Here is a 23,083-nt window from a genome sequence, read left to right on the forward strand (position 1 = left end):
ATACTACTCAAGCCAGCTCCTGCACACCAGAAGGACCAATAAACAGTTCCGTACTAAAACAGGAGGTAATGAACTATCAAAACAGGGGATGAAAGAGTACAGAGGGAATAGAGGGGAAGTCCCCCACTTTGTAGGTCAAATCCCAGAGAACCCCTGGGGGTTTATACTTTCACAGGGCAGTTAAAAAGGGAGTACATGGGAAGAATCTCCCACAGGAGGTAGGGTCAATGGATTTAGGGGTTTCGGACTCCCTCTTCATGGAGGTAAACCTTCCTTGGCTTTCTTGGTCTTGGCGATTTTCTTGGCTTTTTTCATTTTGGATGTTTGCCACAGAGAAGTGAGGCTGCTAGAGGGGGCTGGCTGCTTTGCCTTATTTGCGGTGGAGGTTTGCATTGGTGATGGAGGATCCATGGATATGATGCCCAGTTTCTGCAGCACGTGTTCCCCCTCGGGAAAGGAGGAAAATCTGAACGGTTTGTTGTTTAGCTTAAAGTTGAGGCTGTAAGGGAATAGCTACCAGTATTTGATGTTCTTCTGTTGAAGAGCCGACAGTAGGGGTCTGAGTGACCATCTCCTCTGAATGTCAGCAAATATCTGAATGGGATGCCCATGATCTGTAGTTGCTGGGTGGAGCAGGCTCTTTTCATCACTTCTTCTTTAATTCCACAATAATGTTGTTTCACCACAATGTCTCTGGGTAGCCCATTAGAGCGGGGAGGACCCAGGGCCCTATGAGCTTGGTCCAGTTCCAATCTGTGAGGGTGAATGTCTGGGATGAGTTCCTTGATGAGGGAGCAAACTGCGTCACGTATCTCCGTAATGCTTTCCGGCAGGCCTCTAATTCTACCTTCTAGACCTATTTTCTAGATCATCGATTTTGGCCATGGCAACGTCCAGTAGATTATGTAAGTCTTGTATGCGATCAGTGTTCTGGTTTGCCCTTGCAACTGTGGCATCCACTTTGGTCTTAATTGTTTCAATATGAGTGCCCAGACTCTGTAAATCCTGTTTGATATCTGATGTAATATTGGCAGCAGTCTGTGACAGGCCCCTGTCAAGCATTTCGGCAAATTTGGTGAAGATAAAAGCCATGTCTTGCTGGTGCAGGGAGAGCTGTGTAGTTCCAAGCGGGTGGTCTCCGGGGCTGGGAGAGGGTGCCATCATGGGGGGACTTTAAGAGATCATCCAGGGTCTGGTTTATGAGGGACTTCGTAGATGCTGGGGAGGCTAGGTCTCTGTAGGCTGTTTGCGTGTGGGTAACTCAACATACCTCCTCTGTGTGTTGGTCCCGCCAGGGAGCAGTTCCAGGGATCCCTGCAGTAGCAGCCTCATGAGCCGGCCGTTCCGCCGCCATCTTGGGGTTTTCGGCTGCCCCTGGCACAGTGGCGAATTGTGCCTGTAAACTCCTCCATGCTGACATGTAACTGTTCTGGGGGGGTTGTCTGCACTGTTAGACGAGCGTGTGGTGCAGTGTTGAGAGATATCGCTCGTTACAGGGAGTGCTCATCAGCCAGAGCGGGACGGAACTCTGGGGTTAAGCGTCCATACCTCAGAGCTCCGCTCATGCACTACTTTAAGACTCTCTTGCTACCCCCCTTCATTGGCTACTCAGGTAACAAGTGTGCAGAGAAACGAGAAAGCTACATGCTTCATAAATTAAGTAGTAGGTATTCGTTCTTGACTAGAGCAGTGGAAGTATGAAGGAAAGATAAGTATTTGCAGGGGGTGGAGAGAATGACGAACAATTGAATGATTATTTTAAACCAAAACAAAAGGTGTGTGTATTCTTACAGTTTACTTTCTAAAGCTGCTATGGCCTGTGTAGAAAAGCCTGTCCCCTGCCAGACACTGCACAGTAGAACTCTTGCTCATTGCAAAGGTCTGACAAACTCCTTATATACTTAGCCCTTTAGCTCCTAAATAGACAAAGCTCATGCTTCCCCCTGACTGGAAGGTCTCTGGATTTGAAACAGGACTACTGCTTCCCCATAGAGAGCAAGGGCCCGGTCCCACTCTGCAACATGCTGGCAGTAGACAGGATTTTCTACTTAGGCTGTTGCTGCTTTTTAAAGACGACAAACTGTAAGACTTTGCACACCGGTTGATACATAGTCAAAGCAAATGTTCAAATGTTAATTCTTCAAAATAATTTCAATGGAACAGTAGAAAATATGCTTTAGTTATCATTTTAAAGTGTCTTTGTTCCTATATAGTATATATAGTGTGGTAAATCATCCCAGATAGCAAGCAACTGAGCTGCAAGTTTAAAAAATACTTGCTAAGCTATTTCTAGACTTGTGAGGCTTCATAAATTCATTGCACAATTGCAGCAAGTCTACATTGCATGACTCCAGATCCACTTTCTTTGCAAACATTCTGCAAGTTCTGGTTCAGTTATGTTGTGCAATAGTCATTGCACCACAGGGGTACTGTGACTTGCAGAGCTCTTGTTGTAGACTCACCACTGCAACTTTGCTCTTGCTAGAGACTTGGAACACAAATTTGCTACAAATTGTAAAAATGTCAACTAGAATTTGTGCTTCATCTGCTCTGTATGTGTACAACTTGCCAGGGAAAATGTGCAGCAAGTTAAAAAGACTTACAATTCAACAGTGCTACAAATTTGTGGCAAGTTATCCTTGCTATCTGGGATATATTCACTAGCAATGTTATAATTTATTCAACATTCATTTCTCACTAACGGTAACTTATCAGGGCAATGAGTTCTGCAGGATGAGTAATATATTTATAATAACAGAGTCACATTTTATTAAAACCATTTGTGGCTATTTTTATTGTTTTCCAATATATGCATACAGAGTACATATTCTCTGTAATGCTGTAAAAAAAATGTTTTATATATCTTCAGAAGGGTACTGGCTTGTTCTTCTATGTCCTTAAAGTATGCTGCATGTCTCAGTGATAGCAGAAGGCCAGTAGCTAAATAGTTATATTGTCAAAAGTTGCTCCAAATAAACACTAACAAGCATTTACAGCGCTCATTTCTTAAGTGCCATTTATACAGAAACGGATGAGCAGTTTAATCTTCAGTTTATGATGTATTGTTGCTGCTCTAAATGCTTTCATGTTATTGTATTGCGTTTATCTCATTTTTGCATCTGTAGTCTCCTAAATGCCATTTCATCTTTGATTGTCATTTATGTAACAAAAAGAAAATGACATCTCTGATTGTGCAATAATCCAGCAATAACAGATTAATCTTTGTTTTATAGCTCCATCATCCCTCCCAGGGGTTCCGCTTTGGAACGGTGAAAGAGAGCAGTGCTGAAGATTACGTGAAGAAGAGTTTCCCGGAGATGCATGAGTACATGCGGAGATATAACACGCCCTCTACCTCAGATGGAGTTGCGTTTTTAAAGTAATTTACTTTACGTCAATACTGTTGTTATGATTTTGTCCCATCTCCTGGTGTGTTTAATAATGAATGTACTTTTTTGCAGGCTTCCAAAACCTAATGTCTCCACAGCACAGTAGTGTTTTAGGGAATTCATATATGGGCATTAATATTTATAAAATAAACTGAGTAAAATGAATAATTTGATTTAAAAGTAGGTCGAAATTAAACATTTAAAAGGAAATTACATTGTACTGTATATTAAGTAAGCATATAGTTTTAAGCAACTTTACAGTATTTATCCTAAAGTAATTGTTTGTTTCTCTTTTTCACTTGCTTGCCACTATAAGTAGGGTAGATTGGATTTACTCTGCCTTAAGCGTTAAATGTCTTAACATTCATACATGTGTAAAGAAAGAGGTAGTATGTGTAATGTATACATGTATAATGTCTTTCACAGGAACTAATGTAGCATTTCCTAACATTGATCAGAAGAGAAAAGGAGAAAGAAAAAAGAGCTACAAGAACATTTAACCAAGAGAGTTAACATTCACCAATAGAGAAAATAGGCTAACACTATGGTGGTTATTTACTAAAAATGGAGCTTGCAACATCTGGTGCAGTTCTGCATAGAAACTAATCAGCATTCAGGTTTTATTCCCACAGCTTAATTGAACAAGCTGAGGTTAGAAGCTGATTGGCTACCTTGCACAGCTGCACCAGATTCAGCGTGCACCAGTTTTAGTAAATCTCCCTCTATAGGCTAAGAACATTTGACCAGCAGGGGCAGGGCTGGCCTAAGACATTGTGCTGCCTGGGTCCAAGAATGAAATCCTGCCACCCCCCCCCCCCCCAAAAAAAACATGCCCACTAAAAGGCCCTCACGTCCATTATTTTATATAATGATGATTAAAACTAAAATTAAATTTATCAGGAAGTCAGATTTACATGCAACAGCACCTATATCTATATGCAAAATTATATGACATACCATTATATTCAACTCCATGTCACAGACTCCCCTCATCACAGACCATCCCATCACAGACTTCCTTCATCACAGACCATCCTAACGCGGACATCCCATCACAGATTCCCCTTATCACAGACCCCTCTCATCACATACTCCCCTCATCACAGACCATCTCATCAAAGATCCCCCCCATCACAGACCCCTCTCCATCACAGTTCCCCCATCATAGACTCCCCTGATCACAGACCATCCCATCAAAGACTCCCCTGATCACAGACCATCCTAACGCAGACTTCCCATCACAGATCCCCCTTATCACAGACCACTCTCATCACAGACTCCCCTCATCACAGACCATCACATCACAGACCCCCCCATCACAGACCCCTCTCCATCACAGTTCCCCCCATCATAGACTCCCCTCAGACCATCCCATCACAGACTCCCCTGATCACAGACCATCCCATCACAGACTCCCCCCATCACAGACTCCCCTCATCACAGACCATCCCATCACAGAGCCCCCTCCAACACAGTTCCCACCATCACAGACACCTCTCATCACAAATCTGGCCATCACAGACTTCCTTCATCACAAAACCACCCATCACAGACTCCCCCCATAACAGACTCACCTCATCACAGACCATCTCATCACAGATTCCCCCCCATCACAGACTCCTCTCCATCACAGTTCCCCCCATCACAGACTCCCCCCATCACAGACCATCCCATCACAGATCCTCTTATCACAGACCCCTCTCCATCACAGTTCCCCCCCCCATCACAGACCATCCCATCAGAGATCCCCCTTATCACAGACCCCTCTCCATCACAGATCCCCCCATCACAGACTCCCCTCATAACAGACCATCTCATCACAGATCCCCCCATCACAGACCCCTCTCCATCACAGTTCCCCCCATCACAGACTCCCCTCATCACAGACCATCCCATCACAGACCCCCCTTATCACAGACCCCTCTCCAACAAAGTTCCCACCATCACAGACTCCCCTCATCACAGATCCGCCCATCACAGACCATCTCATCACACATCCCCCATCACAGACTCCTCCCCATCACAGTTCCCCCATCACAGACTCTCCTCATCACAGACCATCCCATCACAGATCCCTCCTCAACACAGAGCCCCCAATCACAGGCTCCCCTCATCACAGACTCCCCTCATCAGAGATCCCCCCATCACAGACTCCCCCCATCACAGACTCCGCTCATCACAGAACACTCTTCATCACAGATCCCCCATCACAGACTCCCCTCATCGCAGACCATCTCATCACAGATCCCCCCATCACAGACTCCTCCCCATCACAGTTCCCCCATCACAGACTCTCCTCATCACAGACCATCCCATCACAGATCCCTCCTCAACACAGAGCCCCCAATCACAGGCTCCCCTCATCACAGAGCCCCTATCACAGATCCACTTCTATCACAGACTAACCTTATCACAGACCATTCCATAACAGAATCCCCTCCCCTATCACAGACCCCTCTCCATCACATGCTACCCTCATCACACATCCCCCCTCATCACAGATCTCCCCTCATCACAGATCTCCCCACTATCACAGACTCCCCTCATCACAGAGCATCCCATTGCAGATCCCTCCCATCACAGACCCCTCTCCATCACATATCCCCTCATCACAGATCCCCCTCATCACAGACTCAACTCATCACAGATCCCCCACTATCACAGACTCCCCTCATCACAGACCATCCCATTACAGATCCCTGCCATCACAGACCCCTCTCCATCACAGATACCCCCCACCCCAGGCCCCCCTCATCACAGATCCCGCCTCATCACAGACTCCCCTCATCCCAGATCCCCTCCCATCACAGACTCCTCTCAATCACAGATTCCCCCATCACAGACTCCTCTCCATCACAGATCCCCTATCACAGACTCCTCTCCATCAGAAACTCCCCTCATCACAGAGCCTCCAATCACAGACTCCCCTCATCACAGAGCACTCCATCACAGATCCCCTCATCACAGATCCCCCTCATCACAGACTCCCCCATCTCAGATCCCTCCACTATCACAGACTCCCCTCATCACAGATCCCCCCATCACACACTCCCCTCATCACATACCATCACAGACCATCCCATTACAGATCCCTGCCATCACAGACACCTCTTCATCACAGATACCCCCCACCCCAGGCCCCCCTCATCACAGATCCCCCCTCATCACAGACTCCCCTCATCACAGATCCCCTCCCATCACAGACTCCTCTCAATCACAGATTCCCCTATCACAGACTCCTCTCCATCAGAAACTCCCCTGATCACAGAGCCCCCAATCACAGACTCCCCTCATCACAGACCATCCCATCACAGATCCCCCCATCACAGACCCCACTCCATCACAGATCCCCTGATCACAGACCCCACTCCATCACAGATCCACTCATCACAGATCCCCCTCATCACAGACTCCCCATCACAGATCCCTCCACTATCACAGACTCCCCCCATCACAGACTCCCCTCATCACAGACCATCCCATCAAAGATACCTCAGACCCCCCTCATCACAGATCCCCCTCATCACAGACTCCCTCATCACAGATCCTCACCATCACAGACTCCTCTCTATCACAGATTCCTGTCATCAAGAAGCACCCATCACAGATCCCACCCTATCACAGACTCCCTCATCGCAGACCCCCCTCATCACAGATCCCCACCATTACAGATCCCCACCATCACAGATCCCCACCATCACAGACTCTTCTCCATCACAGACTGCTCTCATCACAGAACCCCCCATTATTATTATTATTATTATTATTCAGGATTTATATAGCGCCAACAGTTTACACAGTGCTTTACAATATAAAAGGGAGACAATACAGTTATAATACAATAAAATACAAGAGGATTAAGAGGGCCCTGCTCAGAAGAGCTTACAATCTAATAGGGTGGGGCAGGTGGTACAAAAGGTTGTAACTGTGGGGAATGAGCTGGTCACAGACCCCTCCCCATATCACAGACTCTCCTCATCACAGAGCCCCCTATCACAGACCCCTCTCCATCCCAGACTCCCCTCATCACAGAAAATCCCATCACAGATCCCTCCTCATCACAAAGCCCCCAATCACAGACTCCCCTCATCAGACTCCCCTCATCACAGACCTTCCTATTACAGATCCCTCCCATCACAGACCCCTCTCCATCACAGATACCTCCCACCCCAGGCCCCCCCTCATCACAGATCCCTCCTCATCACAGATCCCCCCATCACAGACCCCTCTGCATCACAGTTCCCCCATCACAGACTGCCCTGATCACAGACCATCCCATCACAGACCTCCCTTCTCACAGACCCCTCTCCAACAAAGTTCCCACCATCACAGAGCCCACATAACAGATCCACCCCATTACAGACTAACCTTATCACAGACCATCCCATCACAGAACCCTTTCCCCTATCACAGACCCCTCTCAATCACATACCCCCTTCACCACACATTCCCCCTCATCACAGATCCCCCTCATCACAAACTCCCCTCATCACAGATATCCCCACTATCACAGACTCCCCTCATCACAGATCTCCATCACAGACTCCCCTCATCACAGACCATCCCATTACAGATCCCTCCCATTACAGATCCCTCCCATCACAGATCCCACTCCATCACGGATACCCCCCTCCCCAGACACCCCCTCATCACAGATCCCCCTCATCGCAGACTCCCCTCATCACAAACTCAACTCATCACATATCCCCCTCATCACAGACTCAACTCATCATAGATCTCCCCACTATCACAGACTCCCCTCATCACAGATACCCATCACAGGCTCCCCTCATCACAGACCATCCCATTACAGATCCTTCTCATCACAGACCCCTCTCCATCACAGATACCCCTCACTCCAGGCCCCCCTCATCACAGATCCCCCTCATCACAGGACCCCCTCATCCCAGAACCCCCTCATCACAGACTCCTCTCCATCACAGACTCCCCTCATCACAGAGCTCCCTATCACAGTCTCCTCTCATCACAGACCATCCCATCACAGATCCCCCATCACAGACCCCACTCCATCACAGATCCCCCCACCCCAGACCCCCCTCAACACAGATCCCCCTCATCACAGATCCCACGTATCACAGACTCCCCCCATCACAGATCCCCCCACTATCACAGACTCCCCTCATCACAGATCCCCCCATCACAGACTCCCCCATCACAGATACCCCATACCCCCCTCATCACAGATCCCATCTCACCAAAGACTCCCTCATCACAGATACCCACCATCACAGACTCCTCTCTATCACAGACTCCCCTCATCACAGAGCCCCCCATCACAGACCCCCCCACTATCACAGACTCCCCTCATCACAGAAACCCATCACAGACTCCCCTCATCACAGACCATCCAATTACAGATCCTTCCCATCACAGACCCCTCTCCATCACAGATACCCCCCACTCCAGGCCCCCCTCATCACAGATCCCCCTCATCACACACTCCCCTCATCCCAAAACCCCCCCATCACAGACTCCTCTCCATCACAGATCCCCATCACAGACTCCTCACATCACAGACTCCCCTCATCACAGAGCCCCCTATCACAGACTCCTCTCATCACAGACCATCCCATCACAGATACCCCTATCACAGACCCCACTCCATCACAGAACCCCCCACCCCAGACCCCCCTCATCACAGATCCCCCTCATCACAGATCCCCCGTATCACAGACTCCCCCATCACAGATCCCCCTACTATCAAAGACTCCCCTCATCACAGATTCCCCCATCACAGACTCCCCCCATCACAGATACCCCAGACCCCCCTCATCACAGATCCCCTCTCATCAAAGACTCCCTCATCACAGATCCCACCCTATTACAGACCCCCTAAATCACAGACCCCCCCTCATCACAGATCCTCACTATCACAGATCCCCACCATCATAGACTCCTCTCCATCACAGACTCCCCTCATCACAGACTCCCCTCATCACAGATCCCCCCATCACAGACTCCTCTCCATCACAGATCCCCCATCACAGACTCCTCTCCATCACAGATCCCCCATCACAGACTCCTCTCCATCACAGATCCCCCACCACAGACTCCCCTCATCACAGGGCCCCCATCACAGACTCCCATCATCACAGAGCCCCCATCACAGATCCACCCCTATCACAGACTAACCTTATCACAGACTATCCCATTACAGAACCCCCTTCCCTATCACAGACCCCTCTCCATCACATACCCCCCTCATCACACATCCTCCCTCATCACAGACTCCCCTCATCACAGATCTCCCCACTATCACAGACTCCCCTCATCACAGATCTCCATCACAGACTCCCCTCATCACAGACCATCCCATTACAGATCCTTCCCATCACAGAGCCCTCTCCATCACAGATACCCCCCACCCCAGACCCCCCCATCACAGATCCCCTTTATCACAAACTCCCCTCATCACAGACTCAACTCATCACAGATCCTCCTCATCACAGACTCAACTCATTACAGATCCCTAACTATCACAGACTCCCCTCATCACAGACTTCCCTCATTACAGACCATCCCATTACAGATCCCTCCCATCACAGACCCCTCTCCATCACAGATAACGCCCACCCCAGGCCCCCCTCATCACAGATCCCTCCTCATCACAGACTCCCCTCATCCCAGAATCCCCCCCATCACAGATCCTTTCCATCACAGACTCCCCTCATCACAGAGCCCCCTTTCACATACTCCCCTCATCACATACCATCCCATCACAGATCCCTCCTCATCACAGAGCCCCCAATCACAGACTCCCCTAATCACAGACTCCCCTCATCACAGAGCCCCCATCACAGATCCACCCTTACCACAGACTAACCTTATCACAGACCATCCCATCACAGAACCCCCTCCCCAATCACAGACCCCTCTCCATCACATACCTCCCTCATCACACATCCCCCTCATCACAGATCCCCCTCATCACAGACTACCCTCATCACAGATCTCCCCACTGTCACAGACTCCCCTCATCACAGATCCCCATCACAGACTCCCCTCACCACAGACCATCCCATTACAGATCCCTCTCATCACAGACCCCTCTCTATCACAGATACCCCCCACCCCAGGCCCCCCTCATCACAGATCCCCCCTCATCACAGACTCCCCTCATCCCAGATATCCCCACTATCACAGACTTCCCTCACAGATCCTTTCCATCACAGACTCCCCTCATCACAGACCATCCCATTAGAGATCCCTGCCATGACAGACCCCTCTCCATCACAGATACCCCCCACCCCAGGCCCCCCACCATCACAGATCCCCACCATTACAGATCCCCACCATCACAGATCCCCACCATCACAGACTCTTCTCCATCACAGACTGCTCTCATCACAGAACCCCCCATTATTATTATTATTATTATTATTATTATTCAGGATTTATATAGCGCCAACAGTTTACACAGTGCTTTACAATATAAAAGGGAGACAATACAGTTATAATACAATAAAATACAAGAGGATTAAGAGGGCCCTGCTCAGAAGAGCTTACAATCTAATAGGGTGGGGCAGGTGGTACAAAAGGTTGTAACTGTGGGGAATGAGCTGGTCACAGACCCCTCCCCATATCACAGACTCTCCTCATCACAGAGCCCCCTATCACAGACCCCTCTCCATCCCAGACTCCCCTCATCACAGAAAATCCCATCACAGATCCCTCCTCATCACAAAGCCCCCAATCACAGACTCCCCTCATCAGACTCCCCTCATCACAGACCTTCCTATTACAGATCCCTCCCATCACAGACCCCTCTCCATCACAGATACCTCCCACCCCAGGCCCCCCCTCATCACAGATCACTCCTCATCACAGATCCCCCCATCACAGACCCCTCTGCATCACAGTTCCCCCATCACAGACTGCCCTGATCACAGACCATCCCATCACAGACCTCCCTTCTCACAGACCCCTCTCCAACAAAGTTCTCACCATCACAGAGCCCACATAACAGATCCACCCCATTACAGACTAACCTTATCACAGACCATCCCATCACAGAACCCTTTCCCCTATCACAGACCCCTCTCAATCACATACCCCCTTCATCACACATTCCCTCTCATCACAGATCCCCCTCATCACAGACTCCCCTCATCACAGATATCCCCACTATCACAGACTCCCCTCATCACAGATCTCCATCACAGACTCCCCTCATCACAGACCATCCCATTACAGATCCCTCCCATTACAGATCCCTCCCATCACAGATCCCACTCCATCACGGATACCCCCCTCCCCAGACACCCCCTCATCACAGATCCCCCTCATCGCAGACTCCCCTCATCACAAACTCAACTCATCACATATCCCCCTCATCACAGACTCAACTCATCATAGATCTCCCCACTATCACAGACTCCCCTCATCACAGATACCCATCACAGGCTCCCCTCATCACAGACCATCCCATTACAGATCCTTCTCATCACAGACCCCTCTCCATCACAGATACCCCTCACTCCAGGCCCCCCTCATCACAGATCCCCCTCATCACAGGACCCCCTCATCCCAGAACCCCCTCATCACAGACTCCTCTCCATCACAGACTCCCCTCATCACAGAGCTCCCTATCACAGTCTCCTCTCATCACAGACCATCCCATCACAGATCCCCCATCACAGACCCCACTCCATCACAGATCCCCCCACCCCAGACCCCCCTCAACACAGATCCCCCTCATCACAGATCCCACGTATCACAGACTCCCCCCATCACAGATCCCCCCACTATCACAGACTCCCCTCATCACAGATCCCCCCATCACAGACTCCCCCATCACAGATACCCCATACCCCCCTCATCACAGATCCCATCTCACCAAAGACTCCCTCATCACAGATACCCACCATCACAGACTCCTCTCTATCACAGACTCCCCTCATCACAGAGCCCCCCATCACAGACCCCCCCACTATCACAGACTCCCCTCATCACAGAAACCCATCACAGACTCCCCTCATCACAGACCATCCAATTACAGATCCTTCCCATCACAGACCCCTCTCCATCACAGATACCCCCCACTCCAGGCCCCCCTCATCACAGATCCCCCCTCATCACACACTCCCCTCATCCCAAAACCCCCCCATCACAGACTCCTCTCCATCACAGATCCCCATCACAGACTCCTCACATCACAGACTCCCCTCATCACAGAGCCCCCTATCACAGACTCCTCTCATCACAGACCATCCCATCACAGATACCCCTATCACAGACCCCACTCCATCACAGAACCCCCCACCCCAGACCCCCCTCATCACAGATCCCCCTCATCACAGATCCCCCGTATCACAGACTCCCCCATCACAGATCCCCCTACTATCAAAGACTCCCCTCATCACAGATTCCCCCATCACAGACTCCCCCCATCACAGATACCCCAGACCCCCCTCATCACAGATCCCCTCTCATCAAAGACTCCCTCATCACAGATCCCACCCTATTACAGACCCCCTAAATCACAGACCCCCCCTCATCACAGATCCTCACTATCACAGATCCCCACCATCATAGACTCCTCTCCATCACAGACTCCCCTCATCACAGACTCCCCTCATCACAGATCCCCCCATCACAGACTCCTCTCCATCACAGATCCCCCATCACAGACTCCTCTCCATCACAGATCCCCCATCACAGACTCCTCTCCATCACAGATCCCCCACCACAGACTCCCCTCATCACAGAGCCCCCATCACAGTCTCCCATCATCACAGAGCCCCCATCACAGATCCACCCCTATCACAGACTAACCTTATCACAGACTATCCCATTACAGAACCCCCTTCCCTATCACAGACCCCTCTCCATCACATACCCCCCTCATCACACATCCTCCCTCATCACAGACTCCCCTCATCACAGATCTCCCCACTATCACAGACTCCCCTCATCACAGATCTCCATCACAGACTCCCCTCATCACAGACCATCCCATTACAGATCCTTCCCATCACAGAGCCCTCTCCATCACAGATACCCCCCACCCCAGACCCCCCCATCACAGATCCCCTTTATCACAAACTCCCCTCATCACAGACTCAACTCATCACAGATCCTCCTCATCACAGACTCAACTCATTACAGATCCCTAACTATCACAGACTCCCCTCATCACAGACTTCCCTCATTACAGACCATCCCATTACAGATCCCTCCCATCACAGACCCCTCTCCATCACAGATAACGCCCACCCCAGGCCCCCCTCATCACAGATCCCTCCTCATCACAGACTCCCCTCATCCCAGAATCCCCCCCATCACAGATCCTTTCCATCACAGACTCCCCTCATCACAGAGCCCCCTTTCACATACTCCCCTCATCACATACCATCCCATCACAGATCCCTCCTCATCACAGAGCCCCCAATCACAGACTCCCCTAATCACAGACTCCCCTCATCACAGAGCCCCCATCACAGATCCACCCTTACCACAGACTAACCTTATCACAGACCATCCCATCACAGAACCCCCTCCCCTATCACAGACCCCTCTCCATCACATACCTCCCTCATCACACATCCCCCTCATCACAGATCCCCCTCATCACAGACTACCCTCATCACAGATCTCCCCACTGTCACAGACTCCCCTCATCACAGATCCCCATCACAGACTCCCCTCACCACAGACCATCCCATTACAGATCCCTCTCATCACAGACCCCTCTCTATCACAGATACCCCCCACCCCAGGCCCCCCTCATCACAGATCCCCCCTCATCACAGACTCCCCTCATCCCAGATATCCCCACTATCACAGACTTCCCTCACAGATCCTTTCCATCACAGACTCCCCTCATCACAGACCATCCCATTAGAGATCCCTGCCATGACAGACCCCTCTCCATCACAGATACCCCCCACCCCAGGCCCCCCACCATCACAGATCCCCACCATCACAGATCCCCACCATTACAGATCCCCACCATCACAGATCCCCACCATCACAGACTCTTCTCCATCACAGACTGCTCTCATCACAGAACCCCCCATTATTATTATTATTATTATTATTATTATTATTATTATTATTCAGGATTTATATAGCGCCAACAGTTTACACAGTGCTTTACAATATAAAAGGGAGACAATACAGTTATAATACAATAAAATACAAGAGGATTAAGAGGGCCCTGCTCAGAAGAGCTTACAATCTAATAGGGTGGGGCAGGTGGTACAAAAGGTTGTAACTGTGGGGAATGAGCTGGTCACAGACCCCTCCCCATATCACAGACTCTCCTCATCACAGAGCCCCCTATCACAGACCCCTCTCCATCCCAGACTCCCCTCATCACAGAAAATCCCATCACAGATCCCTCCTCATCACAAAGCCCCCAATCACAGACTCCCCTCATCAGACTCCCCTCATCACAGACCTTCCTATTACAGATCCCTCCCATCACAGACCCCTCTCCATCACAGATACCTCCCACCCCAGGCCCCCCCTCATCACAGATCACTCCTCATCACAGATCCCCCCATCACAGACCCCTCTGCATCACAGTTCCCCCATCACAGACTGCCCTGATCACAGACCATCCCATCACAGACCTCCCTTCTCACAGACCCCTCTCCAACAAAGTTCTCACCATCACAGAGCCCACATAACAGATCCACCCCATTACAGACTAACCTTATCACAGACCATCCCATCACAGAACCCTTTCCCCTATCACAGACCCCTCTCAATCACATACCCCCTTCATCACACATTCCCCCTCATCACAGATCCCCCTCATCACAGACTCCCCTCATCACAGATATCCCCACTATCACAGACTCCCCTCATCACAGATCTCCATCACAGACTCCCCTCATCACAGACCATCCCATTACAGATCCCTCCCATTACAGATCCCTCCCATCACAGATCCCACTCCATCACGGATACCCCCCTCCCCAGACACCCCCTCATCACAGATCCCCCTCATCGCAGACTCCCCTCATCACAAACTCAACTCATCACATATCCCCCTCATCACAGACTCAACTCATCATAGATCTCCCCACTATCACAGACTCCCCTCATCACAGATACCCATCACAGGCTCCCCTCATCACAGACCATCCCATTACAGATCCTTCTCATCACAGACCCCTCTCCATCACAGATACCCCTCACTCCAGGCCCCCCTCATCACAGATCCCCCTCATCACAGGACCCCCTCATCCCAGAACCCCCTCATCACAGACTCCTCTCCATCACAGACTCCCCTCATCACAGAGCTCCCTATCACAGTCTCCTCTCATCACAGACCATCCCATCACAGATCCCCCATCACAGACCCCACTCCATCACAGATCCCCCCACCCCAGACCCCCCTCAACACAGATCCCCCTCATCACAGATCCCACGTATCACAGACTCCCCCCATCACAGATCCCCCCACTATCACAGACTCCCCTCATCACAGATCCCCCCATCACAGACTCCCCCATCACAGATACCCCATACCCCCCTCATCACAGATCCCATCTCACCAAAGACTCCCTCATCACAGATACCCACCATCACAGACTCCTCTCTATCACAGACTCCCCTCATCACAGAGCCCCCCATCACAGACCCCCCCACTATCACAGACTCCCCTCATCACAGAAACCCATCACAGACTCCCCTCATCACAGACCATCCAATTACAGATCCTTCCCATCACAGACCCCTCTCCATCACAGATACCCCCCACTCCAGGCCCCCCTCATCACAGATCCCCCTCATCACAGACTCCCCTCATCCCAAAACCCCCCCATCACAGACTCCTCTCCATCACAGATCCCCATCACAGACTCCTCACATCACAGACTCCCCTCATCACAGAGCCCCCTATCACAGACTCCTCTCATCACAGACCATCCCATCACAGATACCCCTATCACAGACCCCACTCCATCACAGAACCCCCCACCCCAGACCCCCCTCATCACAGATCCCCCTCATCACAGATCCCCCGTATCACAGACTCCCCCATCACAGATCCCCCTACTATCAAAGACTCCCCTCATCACAGATTCCCCCATCACAGACTCCCCCCATCACAGATACCCCAGACCCCCCTCATCACAGATCCCCTCTCATCAAAGACTCCCTCATCACAGATCCCACCCTATTACAGACCCCCTAAATCACAGACCCCCCCTCATCACAGATCCTCACTATCACAGATCCCCACCATCATAGACTCCTCTCCATCACAGACTCCCCTCATCACAGACTCCCCTCATCACAGATCCCCCCATCACAGACTCCTCTCCATCACAGATCCCCCATCACAGACTCCTCTCCATCACAGATCCCCCATCACAGACTCCTCTCCATCACAGATCCCCCACCACAGACTCCCCTCATCACAGAGCCCCCATCACAGACTCCCATCATCACAGAGCCCCCATCACAGATCCACCCCTATCACAGACTAACCTTATCACAGACTATCCCATTACAGAACCCCCTTCCCTATCACAGAGCCCTCTCCATCACATACCCCCCTCATCACACATCCTCCCTCATCACAGACTCCCCTCATCACAGATCTCCCCACTATCACAGACTCCCCTCATCACAGATCTCCATCACAGACTCCCCTCATCACAGACCATCCCATTACAGATCCTTCCCATCACAGAGCCCTCTCCATCACAGATACCCCCCACCCCAGACCCCCCCCATCACAGATCCCCTTTATCACAAACTCCCCTCATCACAGACTCAACTCATCACAGATCCTCCTCATCACAGACTCAACTCATTACAGATCCCTAACTATCACAGACTCCCCTCATCACAGACTTCCCTCATTACAGACCATCCCATTACATATCCCTCCCATCACAGACCCCTCTCCATCACAGATAACGCCCACCCCAGGCCCCCCTCATCACAGATCCCTCCTCATCACAGACTCCCCTCATCCCAGAATCCCCCCCATCACAGATCCTTTCCATCACAGACTCCCCTCATCACAGAGCCCCCTTTCACATACTCCCCTCATCACATACCATCCCATCACAGATCCCTCCTCATCACAGAGCCCCCAATCACAGACTCCCCTAATCACAGACTCCCCTCATCACAGAGCCCCCATCACAGATCCACCCTTACCACAGACTAACCTTATCACAGACCATCCCATCACAGAACCCCCTCCCCTATCACAGACCCCTCTCCATCACATACCTCCCTCATCACACATCCCCCTCATCACAGATCCCCCTCATCACAGACTACCCTCATCACAGATCTCCCCACTGTCACAGACTCCCCTCATCACAGATCCCCATCACAGACTCCCCTCACCACAGACCATCCCATTACAGATCCCTCTCATCACAGACCCCTCTCTATCACAGATACCCCCCACCCCAGGCCCCCCTCATCACAGATCCCCCCTCATCACAGACTCCCCTCATCCCAGATATCCCCACTATCACAGACTTCCCTCACAGATCCTTTCCATCACAGACTCCCCTCATCACAGACCATCCCATTAGAGATCCCTGCCATCACAGACCCCTCTCCATCACAGATACCCCCCACCCCAGGCCCCCCTCAAAGATCCCCCTCATCACAGACTCCCCTCATCCCAGAACCCCTCCCATCACAGACCATCCCATCACAGATCCTCCATCACAGACCCCTCTCCATCACAGATCCCCGCACCCCAGACCCCCCTCATCACAGATCCCCCTCATCACAGATCCCCCTCATCACAGACTCCCCCATCACAGATCCCCCCACTATCACAGACTCCCCTCATCACAGATACCCCATCACAGACTCCCCTCATCACAGACCATCCCATCAAAGATCCCCCCATCACCGATACCCCAGACCCCCTCATCCCAGATATCTCCTCATTACAGATTCCCACCCTTTACAGACCTCTCTCCATCACGGATCCCCCCACCCCAAACCCCCCTCATCACAGACCCCCATCAATATTACAGACTGCCCTTCCATAAGATTGGAGCACTCCCCCTCCCGTACCTTATTTTCTCAAGACGGGAAGCATGGCAGATCTGGACAAAGGGCAGGACTTTTCATGTGAAAGGCAGGTGATTGACTGCTGGGACCGGCCCGCTGTCTAGTAACCAATCACCCACTTCTTAATGTGAAAAGTCCCACCCTTTGTCCGGACCTGCCATGCTTCCCGTCTTGTGTAAATAAGGTAGGGGAGGGGGAGTGCTACAATCTTATGGATGGGACAGATCTGCCGCGCCTGCTGGGCCAGGTGGAAGAAAGCTGTACATCTGATATGGTGCTGGTGGCATGCACCAAACTTCTGGAAAAAAAATCTTTTTGGGTGTCAATTTGCCGCCCCTCTCAAAGTTCCACCTGGGTCCAATAGACCCAGTTGGTCCCATGGTAAAACCGGCCCTGAGCGGGGGAAATAATATGAGGGAGACTTCTGCACTGTGTATTGTCTACAGAGAATCTTAGCTGCAGCTGCAGTATGACCTGAAACATTTAGCAGTGGCATTGTTACCACTGCTAAATATGACAGCTTCCTCCTGGTTGTTAGGGAGATGGATCTGCTGCCGCATGCAGTCTAAGTGGCTAGAAAATGGTAGGGATGAGTATGCAGCTACCTCTCCCTGAACAGTACCAAGCCACAAGCCCTCAACATGGGGTTGTACCTTGCCATGAGATATCCCTTGGTAAAGCACATTTTCCCATGCTGATGAGGATACGTTCCATTTACCCACAACCCTGGGACAAAGGTTGTGTGGGTCTGCAGGCAGGGAGCTTATGTTATCCTGTTACTCATTTGCATGAAATATTGCATGCGGTAAATAAAATCATATTATTGAAAAAAATGTATATAAATTTTGAGGTAAACAACAATAAAAAAAATTGTCTGTAAATTTCGCAAAAAATCCTATGTGATTCTGTTAAGTTCAATTCACGAAAAGAAACAGGAACTAAAAAATGTGCAATATTTAACACCACCCTTTTGGTGGCTGCAACCAGTGCGGTACCATAAAGAGGGGCCTATTCAAACCCTCAGAAAGGGGAATTCCACCCATGGAGAGCCTAATTTCACCCACAGAAGACCCACAGGAAGGGGTATTATTCCACAAAAAGAAAGGGGTGCAATACTACCCTCAGAGAGGGGTCTAATTCCACCACACAGGACCCACAGAAAGTTGACATTGTTCCCCCAGCAGTGGACACAAAAATGTGGCATTATACATCCTGAGTACACAAGTATTTTTATTTTATTAAATCAAAAAGGCATGAAGTGCAGAGCAAATTAAATGTAAATATCGGCTGAAATTTAACATCAAGAACTCGTTTTCAAAAGTGCAACAATGGAGTATGTCAACTATGATATTTACTCCAGGTAAAAGTGACCTCTTGAAGTGGCCACTGTAATACTTTTTCTTATATACAGTGCCTTGAAAAAGTATTCATACCCCTTGAAATTGTCAACATTTTGTCATGGTACAACCAAAAACGTACATGTATTTTATTGTGATTTTATGTGATAGACCAACACAAAGTGGCACTTAATTGTGAAGTGGAAGGAAAATGATAAATGATTTTCAAACATTTTTACAAATAAATATCTGAAAAGTGTGACTTGCATTTGTATTCAGCCCCCTTTACTCTGATACCCCTAACTAAAATCTAGTGGAACCTATTGCCTTCAGATATCACCTAATTAGTAAATAGAGTCCACCTGTGTGTAATTTAATCTCAGTATAAATACATCTGTCCTGTGAATCTCTCAGAGGTTTGTTAGAGAACCTTAATGAACAAACAGCATCATGAAGGCCAAGGTACATACCAGACAGGTCAGGGATAGAATTGTGGAGAAGTTTAAAGCAGGGTTTAGTCATAAAAAATATCCCATGCTTTGAACATCTCTCGAAACACTGTTCAATCCATCATCTGAAAATGGAAAGATTATGGCACAACTGCAACCCTATCAAGACATGACTGTCCGCCTAAACTGACAGGCCGGGCAAGGAGCATTAATCAGAGAAGCATCAAAGAGGCCCATGGTAACTCTGGAGAAGCTGCAAAGATCCACGGCTCAGGTGGGAGAATCTGTCCACAGGACAGCTATAAGTTTTGCATTCCACAAATCTGGCCTTTATGGAAGAGTAGCAAGAAGAAAGCCATTGTTGAAAGAAATTCATGAGAAGTTCTATTTTCAGTTTGCGAGAAGCCATGTGGGGAACACAGCAAACATGTGGAAGAAGGTGCACTGGTCAGATGAGACCAAAACTGAACTTTTTGTTCTAAAAGCAAAACGCTATGTGTGGCGGAAAACTAACACTGCACATCACCCTGAACACACCATCTACACTGTGAAACATGGTGATGGCAGCATCATGTTGTGGGGATTCTTTTCTTCAGCATGGACAGGGAAGCTGGTCAGAGTTGATGGAAAGATGGATGGAGCCACATACAGGGCAATTTTAGAAGAAAGCCTATTAGAGTGTGTAAAAGACTTGAGACTTGGGCAGAGGTTTACCTTCCGGCAGGACAACGACCCTAAACATACAGCCAGAGCTACAATGGAATGGTTTAGATCAAAGCATATTCATGTGTTAGAATGGCCCAGTCAAAGTCCAGACCTAAATCCAATTGAGAATCTGTGGCAAGTTGCTGTTCACAGACACTCTCCATCCAATTTGACAGAGCTATTGCAAAGAAGAATGGGTAAAAATGTCACTCTCTAGATGTACCAAGCTGGTAGAGACATACCCCAAAAGACTTGCAGCTTTAGTTGCAGGGAAAGTTGGTTCTACAAAATATTGACTCAAGGGGGCTGCATATAAATGCACCACACACTTTTCAGATATTTATTTGTAAATAATTTTGAAAACCATTTATCATTTTCCTTCCACTTCACAATTATGTGCCACTTTGTGTTGGTCTATCACATAAAATCCCAATAAAATAACATTTATGTTTTTGGTTGTAACATGACAAAATGTGGAAAATGTCAAGGGGTATGAATACTTTTTCAAGGCACTGTACGCCATTACAAGTTAAACATAAATAGAAACGTTGAAAACATTTTTTTTTTACATATAGTCAAGTTTTTTTTTAGTTTCTACAATGGCCAAAAACATATAACAATCTAGTAAAGAGCACTTTAACAGCTCTAGTAGGCCATACATTTACAAAAAAAAAAAAAAAAAACACATTTTTATGAAGGTATGGCATGATGGATTTAGTAAAGGTGGGCAACACAGCTTAACAGCTATTTTCAGGCAACAGATCCACATGAAAAAAACAAGCATCAGGAGACATAAATTCGGGAAGGTAGTTCAAATTTCAATGCCTCCAAATACAGATTACTGTAAAAAAATGTTAGATTAAAAAATTGTTTTTTGCAAAAGAAAGATAACAAACATGTTATAACGTAAAATGTTATAAGGAAATTACCTTAAACAACCCTTAACCACCAACACGTGCAATAAATTACCGCATGAGAAAATGTGGTAGTAACCGAACAACCGAAAAAATATCGCATTCGACAGTGAATTGAACTTTCACAACTGATTTACCGTATGCCTTATTTTACCACATTTTATTTGCCGTTATTTAACTCTTGGTGAATTGACCCCTTTATGACAAATCCTTTCATTTAAAAAAATTCACCAATTATGGTGTAAATCCACCACTTCATCCAGCATTGCATATCCATGTCATAAATGATTAAAAATTAATAACAATGGTGAAAATAAAAAGGGATAATGAGATGAGATAAGATAAGAGAAACATGAAGAAAACAATGTACATGTGTACAAAAAAAAAAACAAAAACATAAAACATAGAAACTTGGGACACGAGCATGTTCTGCCCAATGCTGGTAATTTTTTTACCCATGGACAAATATTGAAGTAAGAGTTGATGTTCGATATATGTTTTTCTATCCTATGTAGGGATGAATTGAATTGCCCTGGATTCTGTTTGAGCAGGGTTTACTAAACTTCAAAGAAGTTTGGATGCCAAACCCAAACCCCATTGAAATCAATTGTAAATGAATCTGTCAAAATAAAAATGAGCAATTTCTTTAAATAACATGTCTGGGGTGCCCTATTCCTGCCTGTGAAGGGGTGCATCTTAATGATGTACAGAAAGTGCTGGAGCAGCACTTACATTTACAATGCAATTCTATATATTTTTAGAGCCCTTTGGAGGGGTCTGGGAGCTGTTTTATTTCTTTGTAAATGTCACTTTTGCCGTAGAACATCCTACTGCAAGAATGAAAAAAAAATGCACTAAGTCTCCCCAAAATACATGCCAGATCCTTTGAGTCTGCTATGGATATTGAGGGGGTACCTCATGCAAATAAGAAAAAAATGCATGAGATCATCCTATAAATCTATACCAGACCTTTATCCAAGCTTGCAGCCTAGTTGGCCAGGAAAGGGGGGGGGGGGAGTCAAGGGTGTGTCCTCCCTCCTAACCCATACCAGGCCACATGCTCTCTACATGGGAGGCACCTTGCCAGAGTGCTCAAGGGCCCTTTCCCCACAAACCTGTCCAGTAGTTGTGGAGTTCTTTGGGTGAGGAACTTATTGGAATCTGGAAGCCCCTTTAATAATGAGGGGGTCCCCACATACCACCCCCTTTGTGAATGAATAAGGGGTACATAATGTAGTACCCCAACCTCATTCACAAAAAAA

General features: G+C 48.6%; 1 protein-coding gene across 1 annotated transcript in view; it reads left to right on the top strand.

Annotated features, from left to right (window-relative positions):
• The window catches only part of GRIN3A (glutamate ionotropic receptor NMDA type subunit 3A), a 596,809-nt gene that overhangs the window by 407,505 nt on the left and 166,221 nt on the right, over positions 1-23,083 (top strand). Inside the window, exon 4 of the mRNA XM_073591206.1 lies at positions 3,234-3,379. Coding sequence (XP_073447307.1) covers positions 3,234-3,379 — 146 coding nt within the window. The remainder of the gene's footprint in view (positions 1-3,233; positions 3,380-23,083) is intronic.

The sequence above is a fragment of the Aquarana catesbeiana genome, linkage group LG01, assembly GCF_042186555.1.
Source record: "Aquarana catesbeiana isolate 2022-GZ linkage group LG01, ASM4218655v1, whole genome shotgun sequence".
Taxonomy (NCBI): Eukaryota; Metazoa; Chordata; class Amphibia; order Anura; family Ranidae; genus Aquarana; species Aquarana catesbeiana.